The 24,630-nt window shown below is 42.7% G+C and overlaps 1 protein-coding gene across 5 annotated transcripts in view; it reads right to left on the bottom strand.

The window, feature by feature from the left end:
- DCLK1 (doublecortin like kinase 1) overlaps nt 1-24,630 on the bottom strand; it is a 537,868-nt gene that overhangs the window by 150,504 nt on the left and 362,734 nt on the right. Inside the window, exon 7 of one of the 5 annotated variants that reach the window (XM_075337327.1) lies at nt 1,770-6,380. The exons of the other annotated variants lie outside the window; for them this stretch is intronic. Coding sequence (XP_075193442.1) covers nt 6,324-6,380 — 57 coding nt within the window. The 3' untranslated portion in view covers nt 1,770-6,323. Of the gene's footprint in view, nt 1-1,769; nt 6,381-24,630 lie in introns of those variants that run through there. 5 annotated transcript variants of the gene reach the window in all.

The following is a 24,630-nucleotide window of genomic DNA, read 5'->3' as shown; positions in this document are numbered from 1 at the left end:
GTTAGTGATGTTGTGCACCACAGGCAGCGATTTGCCCGTGACGCACAACCTACGAGGGCGGGTACTCTCGCTAGCGATATCGGTACCGATATTGCAGCGTGTAAAGTACCCTTTAGACTTATATTTGTACCCACTGTTTCACATAATTGTTTCTCAAACCATAGATATAATAAGTAAAAAAATAAGATAAAGAATCCGATTTATCATTTGGGGAATTCGTTGTCATTTTTGGCGTAAAATTTTTCAAAAGGTGCTTGTTGATCATTTTTCAAAACCGCTCTTTTAGTTTTGTCTTTAACCTTTTTCTTGCATCTTTTTAATGCAGAAAGTCACATGTTCTTCTAAAATGTCACAGAATTTACTCCAAAAATTTCAGACATACATAAAATAACTCCAAGGGTGGGGCTGAAGTACAGCGGTACCAAAATTTGTGTGACTTTTTAAAAGGTCGTAATTGATGATTCAGCTGAAAAGTCTGGAAAACCCCGAACCCGGTCCACAAGGAGGGACACAATAGGCGAACATATGTGAAATAGACTTCTAAAATGGCCCAAATTGAAAGAAGAGTAAGGTGCAAATGGAAATCAGGTGACAAACACCACAAATTTGAGAAAAAAAGGTGCAAATGCAATAATGAATCAGACCCATAGTGTTTACTTTTACCAACATTTTCAGGTCAGCCATTTTGGTAACAGAACGAATAGTTATGAGAAATCATCTTCTCAATAAAGGGGTTGTCCGGTCAAAACACAGGGTTGGTGATAATTTACTGATCAATGAGGATCCGACTGCTATTACCCGCACTGTTTGACAGATTGGGAAATTTTTATCTATGACAGGAGACTTTTATCTCCTTTACAAAATGGTGCAGTAAACTTAACGCTCGACCGCAGTGCCATTAATTCTTTGTGGGGCCCCATAAGGAATGAATGGATCAGCAGTCGACCGTGAGCACTAACACTACATCCTAACGAGGATAAAAGTGCCCCATTCTGCTGTTCAGTGTGGTTCTCATCAACTGGACCTGGACCACCTGTCATCTAAGAAAAAGACTGATGGCACATCCTACGTTTCTAATATGAACAGGTGCATACTAAACATGATACGTAGTAAATGAATAATGGTAATAAGTGTCGTATGCTCCACCAAATTCACATAAATAGCCGAGCAGAAAGGTGTAAAAAATGTGGTAACAATTAAAATGTAACCTTTAATAACTATTGTTTAAAAATATATAAACCACACAACATAGACGGTTGTAAAACCAACCCAAAAAGAGCAGATTTTAAGCTCCTAATAATGAAAATACAGGACAAATTCCACATAAAGAGGGGGAGGGGCGGATTCCTCCCTCCGTGGTGACAATGATATAGACAACACTAAACAGGTTGTCAGACACAATTGTTCAGCAGGGTCATATAGACAAAACTTACTGATATCTCTCTAAAAGAGAGGGAACAAAACAATGTTGTCCAATATATAGAGGGGGGAGCCAAAATTCTAGCCACACATTACCCCTCAATTGGTAACCATCTGACCTTAGATGCTCCAAGACCTCCCAACGCGTTTCATAATTCGCTTATTCCCCAGGGGATTATGGTCATGAGGGAGCTTTAATATAATGGACCTCCAGCATGGTGTGTCTGGGCCTGGCATAAAGCTTTATGCCAGGCCCAGACACACCATGCTGGAGGTCCATAATCCCCTGAGGAATAAGCGAATAGTGTGGTTTATATATTTTTAAACAATAGTTATTAAAGGTTACATTTTAATTGTTACCACATTTTTTATACCTTTCTGCTCGGCTATTTATATGAAACGTAGTAACAAAAAGGAGACAGTTGCACTCTGTAGTGCTAAGATCTGTGGAACAACGAATATAGGAATATAGACATGCATTACTGCTATGAAAAGATATGTAAAAATTGAGATACTTAGCACACAAAAATGGCCAGTTTTATGTGAGCCCAAGAGCCAATGGCAAGGAGACCTCTTTTATTGGCTCCCCATCAAATCCTTTGGGTAGGAGATAAAGTTTTGACCGGAGAACCCCTTTAAAACTTATTCTGCCTCACAAATATTAATTGTGATGTCCATCAATATAGTACAAACATGAAAAATACTGTCTAACCTTGGGCCTCATGTATGAAAACAGTGTGATTATGGTAGAAAGAAGGAAAGGATACAGTAAGTTGTCCTCATTGCTCAAAGCAACTGGTTTAGGTGAAATTTTAGTGGCCATGGGCAATGAACCAACCTCTTTCTATGATAATAGTTTTGATACACAAGGCCTCGTGAGCATATTTTATTGATAGAAAATACCATAATTATATAATAACCAATTGACAACGCTCTCCTCACACACTTAATGCTCAGATCCTATAAAACATGAATTAATAAGGAATTTAAAAAAGTGCAAACAGTAAATGAAAAGACCAGTAAGCGATTCACAATCTGAATATTAAATGTTTTTTGCATTAATAAATTAGGCATTATCACGAAGCTGAGTTAAGATTCATTGATCAACAAAAGCAGTTAAACGTAAAGCACAAAATGTTTATTAGTTGACAATATCCTGACAATTCAGACGTGATAGCGTAGACGTTAGCAAAATACCATGATACAAAAGCTGCACAACTGATTCATAAAATACACTCTGGGGCGGAGGAGTCTGGATAAATCATGTATCTGAGATTAATGGTCCATAAAATGTGTTCATTTGTACAGTAAATTACATCAAAACATTAAAGGGGTTGTCCACTACTTTTACATTGATGGCCTATCCTTAGGAAAGGTCATCAATGTCTAATCGGCAGTAGTCCGACACCTGCATCCTGCTATTCTCGGTGTCGGTACAGTAAATGCTCAGTTCCAGAGCTGACCCGTCAACTGATAGTGGCCGCGAATTGTACATCCGCCTCCCTTTCTGATCAATAATAGTCAGATGTGCAGTTCCTAGCCACGTCCTCCATCAAAAGACTAGGCAGCTAGGGAAATGAGCATTTCCGGCCTCCTGCTGCCACCGCCAGCACTGACAACAGCTGATTGGTGAGGGTGTTGGGTGTTGGACCCCGGCTGGTCAGACATTCATGCAGGATAGGCCATTGATGTAAAAGTAGTGGACAACCTCTTTAAGGTACAACAAGGTAAAAATTCCAGAGGTAGTTCTCATTCAGATCTCCATTTCCATCAGTGTTTTGGATCAAAGTTTCAGAATTGGTCAGAAAGTCTGTTTTTACTATCAGAATGTCATCAGTTTTTCTCGTAAACTGATAAAGGATTCTCAAGCTTCTCCTATCAGTGAAAAATGTATAGCACCAGGATGCCATCCCTGTATTGTCTGAGTTTTTGGGTTCATACAGATGAGCGTATGCATTGGTCTTGTGCTGTCCAATTTTTTATTGGATAGCACACGGAGAGCACTGATACATGTTATTCAATATTATTGCTCAGATGAACGATTTTTCTCCTGCTCCGACCATCCGTGTGAAAACAATCAAAGCATGAACTACTTTAGTCCAATTTACGTACTAAAATATAGTAAGAAAATGGATGGTAGCTTGTGCACTCGTCCAATATTTGGAATAGCACACGGAGCTGCACTCGGAGCCAGGCATGTCTGCGATTTGTGGAGGTGTCTGGCCCAAGTCTTAACACGATCATCTGCAGTCAACCTCTTAATTCCTGATGTTTTTGTCTGCTTCATCATTTTCAGAAAGCCTCAAATTTATCTCAACTGTACTCCAGCTTCCACCCCCACTTCCCAGACAGTGATTTAATACATGCCAGAGAATTTTTGCACATTTTAATGCTCCTTATTAAGAAATGTGTGACAATTTTTTCTAAAAAGCCACAAAAAGAGGTTCAAGGCAAAAGTAAAGAACATTTTTGACAGTGCAAAAGTAATTAAATGGCAACAAGTATAACTAGGTCAAAAAAGAAAAACGACTTAAAAAATGCAGATGATGAATTGAAACTAGACTTGTATGGGTGAGTATGATCAGTGACTCAGTCCATAAAACCACAAACACGTGAACCGCTATATAGACCAAGGGTACGTGCACACATTTACTATTTGCAACAAAATTTTCTGTTACAAAAACCAGAATGTTAGCAGGAAAAACACTGAGTAAATTACAAGCGTTTTTGCGGCATTTTTTCCCCCATTCATTTGAATGGTTGAAAAACGTAAAATCGCGAAAGCGTCGACATACTGCAGATTTGAACAAATAGTCTGAAGGTTCAAATCTGCAAGGAAAAAAGTAAGTAGCATGTTCGGAAGTTTTCAGAAATCTCATTCACTTTGCTGGTACTGTAAAATACTGTGTTTTTTTCGGTGGCAAAAAGCGAATAAAAGTCAAAGCAGAAACGTGGGAAAAAAGCAACAGGTTCTATTTTTGAAAATATGATGGAACACGTATGTGAAAACTGGACATCTGAATGAGGACTTCGTAAACAAACAATGTACTTAGGATGGTTAATTTAGAAATTACAATCCAGTTCAGAGATATCATCCAAAAAAATTATCAGAAAACTGAATAAAATGCAATTGCAGAACAGTAAAATTTGTCCAATCTGAGCCAAAATGTCAGATTATCAAATACTCTCAATTATCAGATGGTAATGAAAACAAATATTGAAATTGCTGGCAGGAGTACTGAAGCCTCAATGAAAACATAAAACCTACTCAAATCACTTTTTAAATCAAGGCAGTTTGGCAGACCCTAATTCTTTTATTTACTGTCTTTTAAAGGGGATCTGTCAGCAGGTTTTTGCTACCTCATCTGAGAGCAGCATGTTGTAGGCAAAGTGATGCTGAATCCAATGGTTTATTACTTAGATTACAGGGTGCAGCCATTCTGAAATAATCAAAGAATTTAGATTGAGGAACACAGCAGAACTGTCCCACCCACACCAGCTTCTCAGTAGAGATTGTGCATTGACTGTGAGCTGTCAATCACAGCAGGGGATTTGCTGGACTGTAGGGCATGAGCCAGCTAGTCCTAGCAATGTTAATTACCAAGTGATAAGCCCTTTAAATTAAGTAAACAATAGCTCACACACACAGATAAGAGAAGCACAGCTGCCTTTTGTTTTTAAACCCTTACAGGATGATGTTCTCAGTTTACATAACAAAAATCTGCTGACCCTTTAAAGGTCACTAGATGGCAGTGTCAGACTCAAGTGGTAAGGGCCCGCCAATAAGATTGAATCTAGGAGCCTACTGTTCAACTATATAGAGAAATAACCTGATCCTAGTGCAGAAAATTATTTTTTATTATCATTTTAAACTGTGTGGTTACTTAATGAATGACTAGGTAACGGTTTTCTTTACAACTATTGAATCAAGTGTTTTAGCACTGCTCCACAGGAGCCCACCGGGGAAATCACCGCCTCTCCAGTGGGCCAGCCCAAGCCTATTAAATGGATTACCAGACTTTCTGAATATGCTATATTAAAATAAATTTGGCTCGAATTGTTAATAACAGACTCATTCTTCTTTCCAATGGGAGTCATCCAAAACATGAAACACAGGAGTCAAGAGGAATTCCAGGTGATTGCCCTGAGCCCTTGCCAGCCATTTATGGCCATGTTTTGCGTGCCAATAGGACAGGCTGTTGTCTACTTACTGGCGGCAGGGAAGCCGGAGGGAACATGAAATTCTCTCAACTGTCATGTTCCATTTTCGGAATGCTGTCATTGCTATCAGGAGGAAGCCCATTATTAGCAATATCAGCACATATTGATGAATACAAATCTGAAATATTTCCATGGGTTGTACGTCCAGACCAGGTCGCTCTTTCATATTTTACGTGGGTAGTGACCATTGCGTAGTTGGGTTTATATTTCATTGATAAAATCTAAAGGTTTAGTTTTTGTGGAAAGCTAAACATATTATAACAAGATGACTATTTATGACTTTGTAACATTTGGATTCTTTTACAGAAATGACCCCTGCCGAGTCTCAAGTTGGTGTAATACTTTATGAACAGAGGCCACCACTGCTGCAGAAGGCTGCATATATTATAATGTCAAGCCCCTGAATCTCAGCATACTGGATCAATGCCCAAGCATTACCTAGTACGACTGCAGATTTGGATGTAGTCATTATGAGATCATTTTTGGAAGTCACACTTCATAAGGTTGTCTTTCAGGTGCTTCGTAAAATCTACTAAATATGCTTGAAGAAAATAAATGTGACATACCTAGTGCCCCAAGAATACTTTATGAACCAGAGTCAGCCTTTGTTTCACGTCATGTTACGTTAATTAGCTTAAACTATCACCGAGTCACAAACCAGAAACACTGCTCCATTTTCTCTTTTAAACTGAGTCTCCTACTGAATCCAAATCATCCGATGACAGGTGACGATACAGGTCCTGTAAGATGAAGTGTATTATAGATTTGTTCACCTGTTATTCCTCGTAATATTTTATTCATATTCATTGTGTCACAAGCAAATACAGCGCTGACAATTCACAGAAACACAATCAGTGTTAAAAACGTCATATAAAGAGTACAAAGGGCAATAATTACATGATACATAAGACATAGTAACGGGTCAGAAACACTGCAACAAAGTAACAGAGGAAATAAAATGGATTTTTATAGCAGGAGACAATTTGATTGTTCCTTTTCCTTTCTTGACAGAACAGTTTACGGGATATAACGAATTAGGCGCTAACGGCGGAAATATTTTCTAAGAAAATGTCTACAGAGGTTAAAGTCAATAATCTAGAAGAAGCGACGGAAAGTAGAGAAAGGAAATTGTGTATGAAAATAGGTTACAAGAAAAGAGAAGCGATTATTATGGCGGCATGAAGCACAGAGTATACTTGTGATTGATTGCAGAGAGTAAAGGCTGCTTTACATGCAGCGACATCGCTAGCGATGTCGCTGGTGAAAGCACCCGCCCCCGTCGGTTGTGCGTCACGGGCAAATCGCTGCCCATGGCGCACAGCATCGCTAGGACCCGTCACATGGACTTACCTGCCTAGCGATGTCGCTGTGGCTGGCAAACCGCCTCCTTTCTAAGGGGGCGGTTCGTGCGGCGTCACAGCGACATCACACGGCAGCCATCCAATAGAAGCGGAGGGGCGGAGAGCAGCCGAAAGAAAGTGACCCCCCACCTCGTTGCTGGAGGACGCAGGTACGGTGTTGTTCGTCATTCCTGGGGTGTCACACGTAGCGATATGCACTGCCTCAGGAACAACGAACAACCTGCGTCCTGCAACGATAGTTGGGATTAGAACGACGTGTCAACGATCAACGATTAGGTGAGTATTTTTGATCATTAGTGGTCGTTCATACGTTTCACCCGTAACGACGTCACTAACGAGGCCGGATGTGCGTCACGAATTCCGTGACCCCAACGACATCTCGTTAGCGATGTCGTTGCGTGTAAATCCCCCTTAAGACCAAGAATAATGTGAAAGTTACCTTACTATTCCTAAATATACAGATGTACAGATGTAGCCATGATTAACTTGACAAATACCCGACCATCTTGATAAGTTGTTACCTCACATAAAAGGATTACCCCTTCATGCAAGCCTGCGGTAATCCCCGTGCATGTCTGTTGATGCAATAAGCAGACATGTGCAGCTAACAGGCGTAGGTGCATCAGAGATCCACCTGCGCCTGCTTACCACTTAGACTGCGCTGTCAAAAACTGACAGTGTGATTTAAATGACTGCAGCAGGGATTGCGCCGTTTCCCACCGCCATTGGTGGCCCTGTGACGCGAACACAGGGCGCCAACGTGTTACCAGGGTAGCAGGGGGTCAGCTGATGACACTTGATGCTAGAATGACGTATTTCCTGTGAGAGCAGACAGAACGCCATCACTGACAGGAATGCTGGATTTCTGCTGATCAGAGTGATGCTGCTTTGATCAGCAGAAATGAACACGCAATCAGACTGTGCAGTGATAAAGCTCCCTAGGGGGACTAGTAAAACAAATAAAAATGTAAAAAAAAAAAAAAGTTTTAAAAAAATATGAAAAAATTACAAAAAACCTAAAAGTTTAACTCATCTCCCTTTCACCCTATTGAAAATAAAACAATAAAAAAATAAAAACCCACATATTTATTATCAACGTGTTTAGAAATGTCTCATTTATCAAAATATAAAATCATTTCATCTGATAGGTACAAGGCGTGGCGAGAAAAAAATGCCAAATGCCAAAATTACGTTTTTTAGTCTCCGCAACATTTTTTAAAAATGCAATAACAAGCGATCAAAACAGTACATCTACTCAAAAATAATATAATTAAAACGTCAGCTCAAGTAATAAGCGGTCACTGAGCCCCTGATCCCGAAAAATGAGAATGCTATGGGTTTTGGAAAATGGCGACAAAAGTGCTATTCTTTTTTTGGACAAACTTCTGAATTTTTTTTAACCTCTTAGGGGTGCTTCACACACAGCGAGCTCGCTGCCGAGATCGCTGCTGAGTCACGCTTTTTGTGACGCAGCAGTGACCTCATTAGCGATCTCGCTGTGTGTGACACTGAGCAGTGATCTGGCCCCTGCTGCGAGATCGCTGCTCGTTACACACAGCCCTGGTTCGTTTTCTTCAAAGCCGCTCTCCCGCTGTGACACACAGATCGCTGTGTGTGACAGCGAGAGAGCGACAAATGAAGCGAGCAGGGAGCAGGAGCCGGCGTCTGGCAGCTGAGGTAAGCTGTAACCAAGATAAACATCGGGTAACCAAGGTGGTTACCCGATATTTACCTTAGTTACCAGCCTCCGCAGCTCTCACGCTGCCTGTGCTGCCGGCTCCTGCTCTCTGCACATGTAACTGCTGTACACATCGGGTTAATTAAGCCGATGTGTACAGCAGCTAGGAGAGCAAGGAGCCAGCGCTCAGTGTGCGCGGCTCCCTGCTCTCTGCACACAGCGCTGGTAACTAATGTAAACATCGGGTAACCATACCCGATGTTTACCTTAGTTACCAGTCTCCGCAGCTTCCAGTCGGCGGCTCCGTGCAAGCGCAGCGTCGCTTGCACGTCGCTGCTGGCTGGGGGCTGTTCAGTGGTCGCTGGTGAGATCTGCCTGTTTGACAGCTCACCAGCGACCATGTAGCGATGCAGCAGCGATCCTGACCAGGTCAGATCGCTGGTCGGATCGCTGCTGCATCGCTAAGTGTGAAGGTACCTTTAGACTAAAGTAAAAGTATACGTGTTTGGTATCTGTGAACTCGTACCGACCTGAGGCATCATGTGGACACCTTTGTTTTACTATGTAATGAATGTAATGAACATGGTGAATAAAATACCCCAAAAAGAAAGGTGCATCTGAACTTTTTTGCAATTTCTCCGGACTTGTATTCTTTTCCCGTTTTCCAGTACACTATATGATAAAACGAATGGCATCACTCAAAAGTACAACTTGTCGCACAAAAAAAGCAAAATATGGCAATATTGAAAATATAGAAAAATAAAAAAGTTATGGCTCTTGGAAGAAGGGGAGGAAAAATGAAAACGAAAAATGAAAAATTGCCCTGGGGTGAAGGGGTTAAAATTACTTTTTTGTGTTACTTTTTGTGCCCTCATATCCCAGCGATGTGTTAAGGTACCGTCACACATAGCGAGATCGCTAGCGAGATCGCTGCTGAGTCCCGGTTTCCGTGACGCAGTAGCGATCCCGTTAGCGATCTTGTTATGTGTGACACCTACCAGCGATCAGGCCCCTGCTGTGAGATCGCTAGTCGTTGCCGAATGGTCCATGCCATTTTCTTCAAAGGTGATATCCTGCTGGGCAGGACACATCGCTGTGTTTGACACTGTGTGACAGGGTCACAGTGACTGCTGAGATCGTTATACAGGTGGCTACTGCGACCTGTATCGTTCCTGCATCGTTGGTAAGATCTGACTGTGTGACATCTCACCTGCGACCTCCCAGCGACTTACTAGCGATCCCTATCAGGTCGCATCGTTTTCGCGATCGCTGGTAAGTCGTTGTGTGTGACTGGGCCTTTATTTGTGCAAACTTGGCTAAACCTGTAGGAGTACTCATTGGGATTTCTTTAATCTGATAAGGTTTGTATATGATTTGCTGTAATCTTTGAAATATAAACTTTAATCCTGCAGCGTTACATCTGCTATTGAGTGGACTAGTCCTCAACCTTTCTGCCTCACTATTCTCTGCAATAAGCAATGCATTCAGTAGAAAAATACAGTCCTCTTATGGTAAAAAAAGCAGAATGGCATTATTATTTTTTTCTTTCCTGCAATCCATATGGAAACAAACCCTGTATGTGTCATATGAAAGTTCAGCAAGGTCTTATGTAATACAATGGACAGCGTAGTCGTGCGCAATGATCAAGAAATAGCAACCGCCACACAATTTTTATACAACTTTTTTCTCTTTGTGATGTAAACACCTTTTCTCTACCTATTGATGGGATTTGACAGGTGCCAGGTTATCAAATATTATGGATTCTCAAAGTCATCAAAAGTATATAAACATTACTGGCAGTGGTAGAGAATATTCAAGAGAAAAAATACAGTACCTACTACAGTGCCTTGAAAAAGGATTCATCATGGTAGTTGTATTTTTTCTTTTTCATGACACACCAACAAACTTAAATGTATTTTACTGGGATTTTATGTGACACATCAACACTAAGTTGCAAGAATTTGTGAAGTGTAAAGAAAATGATACATGGTTTTGTAAAGATTTTAAAAAATATATAAATAAAATTATATATATATATATATATATATATCTATATATATATACCCCTCCAATCTATCCTAAACTCTGCGGCCCGCTTAATCTCTCCCCTCGCTACTCCCCAGCCTCGCCACTCTGCCAATCCCTTCACTGGCTTCCCATCACCCAACGACTCCAGTTCAAAACATTAACCATGACATACAAAGCCATCCACAACCTGTCTCCTCCTTACATCTGTGACCTAGTCTCCCGGTACCTACCCGCACGTAACCTCAGATCCTCACAAGATCTCCTTCTCTGCTCCTCTCTTATCTCCTTTTCCCACAATCGCATACAAGATTTCTCCCGTGCCTCCCTCATACTCTGGAACGCTCTACCACAGCACATCAGACTCTCCCCTACCGTGGAAAGCTTCAAGAGGAAACTTAAGACCCACCTCTTCCAACAAGCCTACAACCTACAATAGCCCTCAGTCCAGTACACCACTGTACAACCGGCTCTGTCCTTACCTATTGTACCATCACCCATTCCCTATAGACTGTGAGCCCTCACGGGCAGGGTCCTCTCTCCTCCTATACCAGTCTGTTATGTACTGTTAATGATTGTTGTATGTATACCCTCTTTCACTGTAAAGTGCCATGGAATAAATGGCGCTATAAAAATAAATAATAATAATAATATTAATAAATATAAATATATATATATATATATATATATATATATATATATATATATATATATATATATATATATATATATAAATTGTAACATATTTGTAACCAGCCCCCCCCCCCCGGAGTCAATACTTTGTAGGACCACCTTCTGCTGCAATCAGTGCTGCAAGTCTTTTGGGGGATGTCTCTACCGGCTTTACAGATCTAGAGGCTGAAACTTTTACCCATTCTTCTTTGCAAAATGGATCTAGAACTGTGAGACTAGAAATCTTCTAGAAAATGATTGAGTCTCCCATTGACTTCCATTATACTCCGTACATGAGTTGAGCCCGTCCAAGCGCCCAACTGCTCGTTAAAGGTACTGAGCACCCAAGCATGGTAGTGCTCACTCATCACCAGTTATTATCATTCTGTCTCCATTATTTTTCATTGTCCTGTGTACGCAGAGCAGTAAGACAGATTTCAAAATGGCAGAGGAGACATTCAAAGATTGACAGTTCCTGTCTTTTCAGGAAGAGTTTTCAGCAGGTTCCTTATCAGCAGAGGCAGGATTACCAAGACAGATAACACCTCTATACATAGCGGATAACACAGGATCCACCAATCACAGCAGGTGATGTCACACCTTACCCTGCTCCTTCTCCCTTCCCAATGATCTTTGCAGCAGGCTAATTAGATACTCTAATAGAAAAGATGGTGTCAGTGTCTGACCATTGTAGCTATTTACATGTGTTGTTTCCTAACACCACAAGAAGTAAGAACCAAAAATCGTCCCAGTGGCCAGTGTGAAAATGGCAAGTTGTTTGTTTTATTTTTAATACAGAATAGGACATGTAAAAAAAACATATTTAACACAAAAGCTTACAGTAAACAGTGGGTAATTTTCAGATGACAGCTTCCATTTCTGGTGTATTGACGGGCCAAAATCATTACATTTTAATACACCATTAATCTTGTGTACCTATATTTGGTAGAGTAGCAGCATGGAGGTACATGTACATGTGCCAGTGAGGGCTGTAGCTTACCGCCGCCGCCAGGTTGCATCCTCCCCCGCAGCTCTGCAGCCACACATGTGCAAGCAGCCCAGGCCTCCCAGTGTGTGCACCAGCCCTCCTCTTAAAGGGCCATCATACTATATCCCGGAAATGCCTTTCAGCCTACGGCTGAGAGGCACTGTGTATTTGAGGCACTCTTCCATTACGGGAGGGGCCTGCGCAACATCCTTAGTTAGTCAGTATACCAGTCTCTCTAGCTAGTTTTGTCAGAGCCTGAGCTCCAGTCCCATTATCCCTGTGTCCATCACCTGTACCGGAGTCTACCTTCCCATACCCTCTACCCATGCCGTGCCCACAATACCTATTTGTACCTGCGTGTTTGTCTGCCTCAGTCATTGCACCTGTACCTACCCGCTTCTGTGTCCATACCCGAGTCTCCTGTCCTGGGGGGTCAGCTACCACAGTCCTGGTCACTGCCCTGAGAGTGATATCTGGCGTCCGCCTTGCGGTAGGCATTTAATTAAGCTACTCCGCCTAAAGGGTAAGCCCAAGTCCCCCCTGTAGTCCAGTGGGTCCACTAATCCCACTCGCTGTCCCTACACCGGCTGCGAGCGTTACAAGGGCCAACTGATGCTATAACAAGCCAAATTTAAACTAGAGAGCAATATACCACTGTACGTGGAATAAAGATTCCTGACACCACAAAAGTTGGTATAACACAATAGCAAATAGGTGTATAATACAGAAAAAAAGACTTAAAATATAACGTTTAATAGATTTATGTAACATGACCTAGGTCCATTCTCTAAAAAGACACACTAAATGAACATGAAGCATTACACAATGGACCACCAAGCTCAAATAGGTCCAAGTGTATGCTGTGGCACAATAAAAGGGGACTGACCCCAAACTATGTACTAGACTCGCTATACAGTTGTCCTGTTAAAGGACCAACAGTTGTCCCATTTTAGGATCAAAAGACCTCAAATAATCTCCAACTCACAATAAAGAGATATAAATTTTCATAGACCTATGGGAACCGCCGCCCATGTATAACTAGATACAGGGCCAGTATATATAAGTAACACAGTGAGGAGAGCTGCCTTCATGAAAATGATACTTATAAATCACTCATTACATTATATAGTAAAGGAACGCTCTCACCCATGTGTATAGCTGTGATCCCAGCAGGCTTTCCCACATTCATAGAATCACATTCATAGAATCGGATGGTGTAAAGGCCCCATCACACGCAGCGATGTTGCTCGCAATATCGCTTGCGAGCGTACCCGCCCCCGTCGTTTGTACATCACGGGCAAATCGCTGCCCGTTGCGCACAATATCATTCCGACTTACCTGCCTAGCGACGTCGCTGTTGCCGGCGAACCGCTTCCTTTCTAAGTGGGCGGTTCGTGCGGCGTCACAGCGGCGTCACTAAGTGGCCACCCAATAGAAGCGGAGGGGCGGAGATGAGCGGCCGTAACATCCTGCCCACCTCCTTCCTTCTTCATTGCCGGCGGCCGCAGGTAAGCTGTAGTTCGTCGTTCCCGAGGTGTCACACATAGCGATGTGTGCTGACTCGGGAACGACGAACAACCTGCGACCTCAATCAACAATCAACAATTTTTTTAAAATAAACGACGTGTCAATGATCAACGATAAGGTGAGTATTTTCCATCGTTAACAGACGCTCGTTGATGTCACACACAACGACGTCGCTAACGATGCCGGATGTGCGTCACAGAATCCGTGACCCTGGCGATATATCGTTAGATATGTCGTTGCGTGTGACGGGGCCTTAAACGATACCGACGTGTTTCTTCTGGGCAGATTCACCAGGGGAGCAAAACCCTTATGCGCTTTAATTGCGTCAAAATAAGCCATATAACATGGTCACCGCTTGCTGGGCACTTCCAATAGTCCTCAGTTCATCTGTGGTGTGCCATAGATGTACTGATGGGCGGTTCCCATAGGTCTATGGAACTTTATGTCTCTTTATTGTGAGTTGGAGATTATTTGAGGTCTTTTGATCCTAGAATGGGACAATTGTTGGACCTTTAAAAGGACAAATGTATAGCGGGTCTAGTACATAGTTTGGGGTCAGTCCCCTTCTATTGTGCCACAGCATACATTTTGACCATTTGAGCTTGGTGGTCCATTGTGTGATGCTTCATGTTCGTTTAGTGTGTCTTTTTAGAAAATGGACCTAGGTCATTTTACATAAATCTATTAAAAGTTATATTTTAAGTCTTTTTTCTGTATTATACAGTCATGGCCAAAGGTTTTGAGAATGACACCAATATTATATTTTTAATTGTGTTTGTCTGATGTTTACATCACATACAGAAATATAATTGCAATCATATTATGAGTACTAAAAGGTTATATTGACAGTTAGAATGAGTTAATGCAGCAAGTCAATATTTGCAGTGTTGACCCTTCTTCTTCAGGACCTCTGCAATTCTCCCTGGCATGCTCTCAATCAACTTCTGGACCAAATCCTGACTGATAGCTGTCCATTCTTGCATAAGCAATGCTTGCATTTTGCCAGAATTTGTTGGTTTTTATTTGTCCACCCGTCTCTTGATGATTGCCCACAAGTTCTCAATGGGATTACGATCTGGGGAGTTTCCAGGCCATGGACCCAAAATCTCTATGTTTTGTTCCATGAGCCATTTAGTGATCACCTTTGCTTTATGGCAAGGTGCTCCAGCATGCTGGAAAAGGCATTGTTGGGCGCCAAACTGCTCTTGGACAGTTGGGAGAAGTTGCTCTTGGAGGACATTCTGGTACCATTCTTTATTCATGGCTGTGTTTTTAGGCAAGACTGTGAGTGAGCCGATTCCCTTGGCTGAGAAGCAACCCCACACATGAATCGTTTCAGGATGCTTAACAGTTGGCATGAGACAAGACTGGTGGTAGCGCTCACCTCTTCTTCTCCTAATAAGTTGTTTTCCAGATGTCCCAAACAATCGAAAAGGGGATTCAGCTGAGAAAATGACTTTACCCCAGTCCTCAGCAGTTCACTCCCTGCACCTTTTGCAGAAAATGTCGGTCCCTGATGTTTTTTTCTGGAGAGAAGTGGCTTCTTTGCTGCCCTCCTTGAAACCAGGCCTTGCTCAAGCAGTCTCCGCCTCACAGTGCGTGCAGAAGCACTCACACCAGCCTGCTGCCATTGCTGAGCTAGCTCAGCACTGCTGGTAGTCCGATCCCGCAGCTGAAACAGTTTTAAGATACGGTCCTGGCGTTTGCTGATCCTTCTTGGGCGCCCTGGAGCCTTTTTGGTAACAATGGAAGCTCTCTCCTTGAAGTTCTTGATGATGCGATAGATTGTTGACTGAGGTGCAATCTTTGTAGCTGCGATACTGTTCCCTGTTAGGCCATTTTTGTGCAGAGCAATGATGGCTGCACGTGTTTCTTTAGAGATAACCATGGTTAATTGAAGAGAAACAATGACACCAAGCACCAGCCTCCTTTTAACGTGTCCAGTGGTGTCATTCTTACTTAATCATGACTGATTGATCGCCAGCCCTGTCCTCATCAACACCCACACCTGTGTTAATGGAACAATCACTAAAACAATATTAGCTGCTCCTTTTAAGGCAGGAATGCAATGATGTTGAAATGTGTTTTGGGGGTTAAAGTTCATTTTCTTAGCCAATATTGACTTTGCAAGTAATTGCTGTTAAGCTGATCACTCTTTATGACATTCTGGAGTATATGCAAATTGCCATTAGAAAAACTTAAGCAGTAGACTTTGTAAAAATTAATATTTGAAGCATTCTCAAAACTTTTGGCCATGACTGTGCAGCTATTTGCTATTGTGTTATAACAAGCCGAACAGCTGCTAAATTTCACCAAATGAATGAAAAAAAAGTCTTTTTGTACCGACTCCAACATTTACCATGATATAAGCTAAAAATATTTTGTTCTAATTAATGTGCAGATGCCATGCGAGTAGGATACGTAAAGGTCGGCTACAGAAAGATGGTATCATCACAGAATCAATTAATTCATCTTAAAACTTTTCAAGTGTGTTTGTGTATAATTGCTGCTGTTCATTAATGAAAGCACGCTTATGCTACGGGGCAAAATAAGAGATGAATATTCCCATCTGGCTAACAAGCGTCGACATACACATCTGTCGTTACAACAGCCCTAACATCAAAGTCTGTCACCCGGAGTGGCTTCAAATCCGTGTTTCAACACGTCAAAACAAAAGGGGCTGGAAACGACCTTCCATCTAGATAAGGAAAAATAAACCTTACACTGACGGGAAAAAAAAATCCTGAAAATTGGGGCATACATTGCTTAACAGAGGGAACGGATTTTCTGTAACAGTATCTGTTGCTAGGCAACCGTGCAAAAGCATGAGATCAGTTACACATACTCTTCAGTACATGTATATTTAAAGAATATTCAGCTAATGATGGAAGAGGCGCCAGGAGACAGTCTCCATGCAATATGAATGAGTAACATGGAACCTATTCCCCCTAACATTAAAAAATAAGGAATATAGTCTAATATCGCACTGGAAATCTTTCTGCCGATAATACATCATCATGCATATTATTGTATGTCATCAAATATGCTATCATCTCAGGATTAAGGTCATGATTAGTGATGTGAGAGCACTACCATGCTCAGGTGCTCGGTACTCGTAACTAGTGATGAGCGGGCACTACCATGCTCGGGTCCCCGGTACTAGTAACTAGTGATGAGTGAGCACTACCATGCTTGGGTGCTCGGTACTCATAACTAGTGATGAGTGAGCACTACCATGCTTGGGTGCTCAGTACTCGTAACTAGTGATGAGTGAGCACTACCATGCTTGGGTGCTCAGTACTCGTAACTAGTGATGAGTGAGCACTACCATGCTTGGGTGCTCGGTACTCATAACTAGCGATGAGTGAGCACTACCATGCTTGGGTGCTCGGTACAGGTAACTAGTGATGGGAGAGCACTACCATGCTTGAGTGCTCGATACTCGTAACTATTGATGAGTGAGCACTACCATGCTCGGATGCTCGGTACTTGTAACTAGTGATGAGTGAGCACTACCATGCTCAGGACTCGTAACTAGTGATGAGTGAGCACAACCATGCTCAGGTGCTCGGTATTCGTAATGAGAAGTTAGATGCTTGGATGGGCGTGACACAAGTACTGGAGTAAAATGAAAGTCAAGAGGAAAAATGCTCAAGTTCCGCAATGACTTCCATTATGCTCGGGTACTTGAGTCGTGCCCATCCGAGCATCCAACTACTCGTTACAAGTACCGAGCACCCGAGCCTGGTAGTCCTCACTCATCACTAGTACCGAGCACCCGAGCATGGTAGTGCTCACTCATCACTAGTACCGAGCACCCGAGCATGGTAGTGCTCTCATTACTAGTCACAATAAGTGAAAGATTCGATGACCTAAGTTATATTTTTACATAATTTTAGGTGTCTTCTTTAGTATAAGAAAGGGTAAAAAATATCTTTTTCAGCAGCGTTTTTTTGTCTCTGGATACTTCCCATTTGCTTAGTAACTTAGTTGTGATAAAACTTTTTTACTATAGCCATGTGCAGATTACATGCAATTTTACTGCGTTTCCACTGTGAAAATGCACTCAAATTTGAAATTGTGTTTTATGAATGTGGATTTTCCGCATCTTCTTCAACTCTACCAGTAAAATCAGAAAATAAAATACAGATTTACTGCAGGACAAATTTACACGCTGTCAATTTTAAAAAAAATTGCCCTGCAGATCCATTTCCATAGAGATAAAAAAAAAAATCAAAACATAAATTTGTACTAAACTGTAATTCACTGACTGTTTCTTCGCGGAAACCGTAATTTGCTGCACAAAAATAAAAACGCACCAAATATTCACCGTGGAAATATATCTTAAAGAGACTTCCCACTTTAAAAAAAACACATGGCCTCAAAAGCATTTCCACATATAAAATAACAAACATGGTGAGGTACTCACCTTTATGGGTCCAGATCTGATTATATGTATAAAAGCTTTTGGGGCCATATTTTTTTGAAAAACCTTTTAATATTTTGTCTATATGCGTTATATAGAGCTGTATATTTTGAATGTTCAGAAGCAATGGGGATGAGACATTCAGATTTGGCCCCGATGGGATGGCGCTTGACTCGCTTGTACGTATATGGGTATTATCACCATCTGTTCTGTTTAATATTTGCGCGTTACTCATTCATTTTCACTAGAAGATCCTGTGCTCATATTATAAGTGGATCTCCCATCTATATATGATTCCATTTGGGTTCACAAATAGTACAGACCTACGTATGAAATAATGCTTGTATTTATTGATAGTTTTAATCCAGAATATGCCTTTCTAAAATGTTTGCGAGTTTACTTAGAAATAATGGGCGAATCTGAACTGTAAAGTTCATAGTCTGTACCAGACACTTAGGGGCGCTTTGCACACTACGACATTGCACGTGCGATGTCGGAGGGGTCATGTCGAAAGTGACGCATTTCCGGCGTCGCACTCGACATCGTAGTGTGTAAATCCTAGATTATACGATTAACGAGCGCAAAATCGTCGTAATCGTATGATCGGTGCAGCGTCTGGGAATTCCATAATTACGCGACTGCGACAGGTACGATGTTGTTCTTCGTTCCTGCGGCAGCACACATCGCTGTGTGTGAAGCCGCAGGAGCGAGGAACATCTCCTACCTGCGTCCTGCAGCTCACGCCGGCTATGCGGAAGGACAGAGGTGGGAGGGATGTTTACGTCCCGCTCATCTCCGCCCCTCCGCTTCTATTGGCCGCCTGCCGTGTGACGTCGCTATGACGCCGCATGACCAGCCCCCTTAATAAGGTCAGATCGACGTCGCAAGGCAGGTGAGTCCATGTGAAGCTGCCGTAGCGATAATGTTCGCTACGGCTGCTATCACAAGATATCGTTGCTGCGATGGGGGCGGGGACTATCGTGCTCAGCATCGCAAGCATCGGCTTGCGATGTCGTTGTGTGCAAAGTGCCCCTTAGGGGTACTTTACACGCTGCGAGATCACTAGCAATAGCTAGCGATGTCGAGCGCGATAGCACCCGCCCCCGTCGCTCGTGCGACATTTGGTGCTCGCTGCCGTAGTGAACATTATCGCTACGGCAGCGTCACACGCACATACCTGGTCAGCGACGTCGCTGTGACTGCCGAACAATCCCTCCCTCAAGGGGGAGGTGCGTTCGGCGTCATAGCGACGTCACGGCGGCGTCACTAAGCGACCGCCCAATAGCAGAGGAGGGGCGGAGATGAGCGGCTGGAACATGCCGCCCACCTCCTTCCTTCCGCATTGCCGGTGGAAGCAGGTAAGGAGATGTTCGTTGCTCCTGCGGTGTCACACATAGCGATGTGTGATGCCGCAGGAATGACAAACAACATCGCTACTTACCTGACAATGATTTTTTGTTATTAAACGACCTCTCCAAAACAAATGATTTTTGTCTTTTTTACGATCGTTTTAGGTCGCTCCAGCCTGTCACACGCTGCGACGTCGCTAACGGCGCCGGATGTGCGTCACAAACACCATGACCCCGACGATATATTGTTAGCGATGTCGCAGCGTGTAAAGCCCCCTTTAGTGTCCATACCCGGACCCCAAACACAGGCTTCTCAGGGAAGTCTGTGTTACTATTTGGGTTCGGTTGCCCAAATAAAAAAAGAAAAAGGCAAAATGGAGATTAAACCAGGACATTATACTTACCGAGTCTTCACGTGGATGTCACACTGCTTCTGGGTCCGCTCACTAAAACTGTATGAAGTTCTATGATGGAAAAGGGAAGAGATAGAGGCAGAGGGAGGAGCTAGATAAAAAGGAAGGGGATAAATGCAGAGGGGAGCGCTAGAGGCAGAAGGAGGAGCTATAGGCAGAGGGAAGCGCTAGAGGCAGAAGGAGGAGCTATAGGCAGAGGGAAGCGCTAGAGGCATAAGGAGGAGCTATAGGCAGAGGGAAGAGCTAGAGGCAGAAGGAAAGGGATAGAGGCAGATTGAGAAGCTAGAGGCAGAGGGAAGAGCTAGAAAGGAAGGAAAGGGATAGAGGCAGAGGAAGGCACTAGAGATAAAATGAGGTGATATGATAAAATGAGAGAGATAGAAGGAGGCGCTATAGGCAGAGGGAAGAGCTAGAGGCAGATTGAGAAGCTAGAGGTAGAGGGAGGAGCTAGAGACAGATGGAGGAGCTAGAAACGAAGGAAAGGAATAGAGGCAGAGGGAGGCACTAGAGATAAAATGAGGTGCTATAGGTAGAGGGAAGAGCTAGAGGCAGAAGGAGGAGCTAGAGGCAAAGGAAGGGGATAGAGGCAGAGGGAGGAGCTAGAGGCAGAGGGAGCAGATAGAGGCAAAGGAAGGGGATAGAGGCAGAGGGAGGTGCTAGAAACAGAAGGAGGAGCTAAAGGCAGAGGGAGGAGCTAGAGACAGATTGAGGAGCTAGAGGCAGAGGGAAGAGGTAGAGGCAAAGAGATAAGCTAGAGGCAATGGAAAGGGATAGAAGCAGAGGGAGGAGCTAGAGGCAATGGAAAGAGAGGCAGAGGGAGGCGCTAGAGGCAGAAGGATGGTGCGAGAGATAGAAGGAGGAGCTAAAGGCAGACGGAGGAGCTAAAGGCAAAGAGAGGAGCTAGAGGAAAGGAATGGGATAGAGGCAGAGAGAGGTGCTAGAGGCAGAGGGAGGCACTAAAGGGACAGGGAGGCGCTAGAGATAAAGGGAGAAGCTTGGGGCAATAGAAGGCACTAGAGGCAGAGGAAGGAGCTAGAGAAAGAGATCTGCCCCTCTTCAATTTACATAGAATCTCCTCAGTAACAGATCTCCTATCTCAGTAATGGGAAAGTCTTCACTGAATACAGATTTTACCTCAGAATTGAGAATTTTGATAATCACTGATCAATTCCAGCAGAGAAAGAAGCAGATTTCTTTGATAAGAAATATTAGCGTTGCTTATTTTCATGTGCAATATTGAGATATGAAATAATAATTAAAACGACAGTTACGCTTTAAAAGTAACAAGAAAATGAAGAAAACAGGATGAGGTCCCACGGAAAAATTAAGTCTACCAGCGTGAACTTACATCTCTGATTACCAGACGTTACTTGCTCGGTGAGGGAACTCTTGCAACTCATCTATTTTTCAATTCAGCATTTAATACCAGACAGATTAAAGTTCATTCAACAGGTCACGGTCACATTGGGAGCGGCAGCGCAGACATTGCTTTCAGGCCTTTTCATCTTCTAGCCTTGTATAGCTACAAATGGGGAAATCAGCAGTGATACTGCAAAACGTTCATTCTGGTGACTTCTAAGGATTTCCAGAAATAGTTTAAGAATCCAATGATATAAGATGCGATGGGGTATTTGTTAAATCTCAATGAGGACTTTTTCTGAGTATAATTTAGTAGGCCACAATGTGCCATGGAATAGCTCCAAAAATCTAATTTTTCCCTCTAATGTGCTGCTCCCAAGAGGTCATCTGGTTTAACAAACAATTTTTAAATATCCTATCAATGAGTTAATAAATGGTCGCCCCCATTTGGGACATTCATGTATTTGACTGTAACTGAGGCCCAGTTTAAGATGAATAAAGCAATGTATCACCCAATGAATTATTCTTAAATTTCCAAATATAAAACAATAATTGTAGAAAAAGAGATTTTTGTATGGAACAGAGTAGTGCTTTGATAATTACCGCCTGAAATTACACTCCTCTCAGCTCTATCAGTGGTAATTACACTAAAATTAACAGTAGAATTCCTGCAATGAAGAACAATGGAATGGAAATCCTCTGCTACAATGTAATTATGTTGTTTCAAACCCATGTGATGGAGAATATGTGCATAGTGAATAAATACTACCACTCACTGAATATTATTGAAAGGGTGTTTTGCAAAAATATCCACAGCTCCTTGTAACCTATGATTGGTGAAGAGACCAGAATTGTCCCCTATAAGTTGCGGCCACCACCACTGAGCTCTTATATACAGTGTTTTAGAATACTGTATATAAAAGCCCAGGCCATACTGTAGAACATAAAAAACAGCTTCAATTATATTCACCTGCGGGGCGGTCCGGTCTGATGGGCGGTGCTGGTCTCGGTCCGTCGACTCCTTTCTTATTGCGTTGTCCTTCCCTGCTCCGTGTGGAGGACGCGTCTTATGTCATCCACACGGAGTGCTCCATTGCGCACCTGCGAACACGCACTCCACTCTGCCCTACTGAGGGCAGATCAAAGTATTGTAGTGCGCATGCGCGGGCGTTCTTTGACTTTTCTCTGTACCTGCGCATTACAATACATTGTAGAGAGAAGCGCGATGGAGGACACTGTGTGGATGACATAGGACGTGTAAACCACACGGAGCAGGGAAGGAGGATGGCGATCACAAGAAGATAGGAGGCACCGGACCAAGACCAGCAACACCCACTGTAGGTGAGTATAATAAAAGCTAATTTTATGTTATACAGAGCGGCCTTGGTTTTTATATACAGTATTCGAGAACTCTATATATAAGAGCTCACTGGTGGTCGCCGCAGCTTATAAGGGACAAATGCGGTGACAGGTTCCCTTTAAAGCCTTCATTTATTTAATGCTTTATACATTTTATTCTGTTTGACCCTACACTGGGTTTTTACCTTACTAACAATAAGCGTGTCGCCATTTCCATCTACTTTTTAGTTTCTGAAAAGCTAAGAAACATCAGACTGTATCTAGATAAAATGGTGTTATGTGTTATAATATAATGTCTATGTACTTGTAAGTCTTCATGTACAATTTCAGAACATGCAGGATGTAAAGTGCCGGATCTTTCTAAATTAATATAATGGCTTTAGTGGCTTGGTTCAACATCAGCAATATAAGAGAGCAGTTAAAGGGAGTCTAAATATTTGTATTTGCTAATGTTCAAAGGGCTTTTCTCATGAGACTACTTTAAAGGGAACCTGTCAGGTCCAATATGCACCCATATTTCTAATCTCTGCCTAACCGTCCCTGTATACACTAGCATAGATAAAGAGATCTTTAGAAAAAGTATTTCTAAAGATCCTTTATAATATGCTAATGAGGCCAGCGACTAGTTGCAAGGGTGTTCGTTCCCTTGGCTAGTCAGCCCCCTTAGCATGTAAGCACGCCCCGTGAGCGTACTAACATGTTAATGAATGCGCAGCGTCAGAGGCATGGTCAATTTCACCACCCACCTCGCCTGAGGCTGGATTTCAGCTCAGTGTGCATGATCACAAGTCTTGGACTTCCAGTTATGCGCACTATGAAGCTGGGGTACGCGTCCCAGCTTCAGACTGGTGTAGTGTACATGACCGGTGGCAGCAGAGTGGTGAGAGTGACCATAACTCTGACGCCACACATTCATTAGCATGTTAGCATGCCCACAGGGGTGTTCTTACGTGCTAAGGGGGCCAAGCGAACTAATGCCCTTGCGACTAGTCGCTGGCCTCATTAGCAAATGATAAAAGATCTTTTGAAATAATAGACACAGGGACGGTTAGGCAGCGATTAGCAATATGCACCAGAACTGCTCGTGGTCCTGGGTGCATAAATTTCCACCTGACAGGTTCCCTTTAAAGTAAAGAAAAAAAAAACACAATAAATTGTAAATCTACGCATCTATGATACAGCTCCCAGAGATTAGGGTAATACACAATGTCTGGCATCTAGCTTAAAAGGAGCAGCATTGTAAAGAAAGGCTGGTAAGTCAGCTGTTTTCATCCAAACAGAAATGATCAGACACTTATGGTAATGTTAATTGACTGGCAGCTGCTATCTGTAAAACAGCAGCTCACAAGTGTCATTTTCAGATGGATGCTAAGAACACTTACAGAATTTTGCCTTGTTTTGGATCAGTCACTCACAGAGATATTGGGGGATCACCCTGTTTGTTTCCAACACTACTTGACAATGGGAACCACCAGATCATTTGATCAGTATTTGACATCACTGTTGGGACATAAACTAGAAGCTGCAGAGCTATTGTTGATGGCACAAGAAATGAAGTCATGTCACAGGAGGATGTGTCAGCGTGGACCATTGCTTGGTGTCTAGTATGTAACATGATAGTGGATGATACAGTAGATGATACAACACCATTCCAGCGGTGTCTGCACTCGCTCTCCCGGGGCTCACATGACATTGTTACATCATGTGAGCACTGTGCCCAATGAGGGCCGGCTTCACCGTCGCACCAAACCTCAAAAGAAGCAAGTGGCCAGCTGCAGCGTTGGCTTCCTCTTGATGTTTGCTTCGTCCAAGCGTGGGGGTGGGATGGGGGTG

This window comes from Anomaloglossus baeobatrachus, chromosome 2, assembly GCF_048569485.1.
Source record: "Anomaloglossus baeobatrachus isolate aAnoBae1 chromosome 2, aAnoBae1.hap1, whole genome shotgun sequence".
Lineage (NCBI taxonomy): Eukaryota > Metazoa > Chordata > Amphibia > Anura > Aromobatidae > Anomaloglossus > Anomaloglossus baeobatrachus.
The sequence above is the reverse complement of the archived record's forward strand: the minus strand, read 5'-3'. Positions and strand labels throughout refer to the sequence as shown.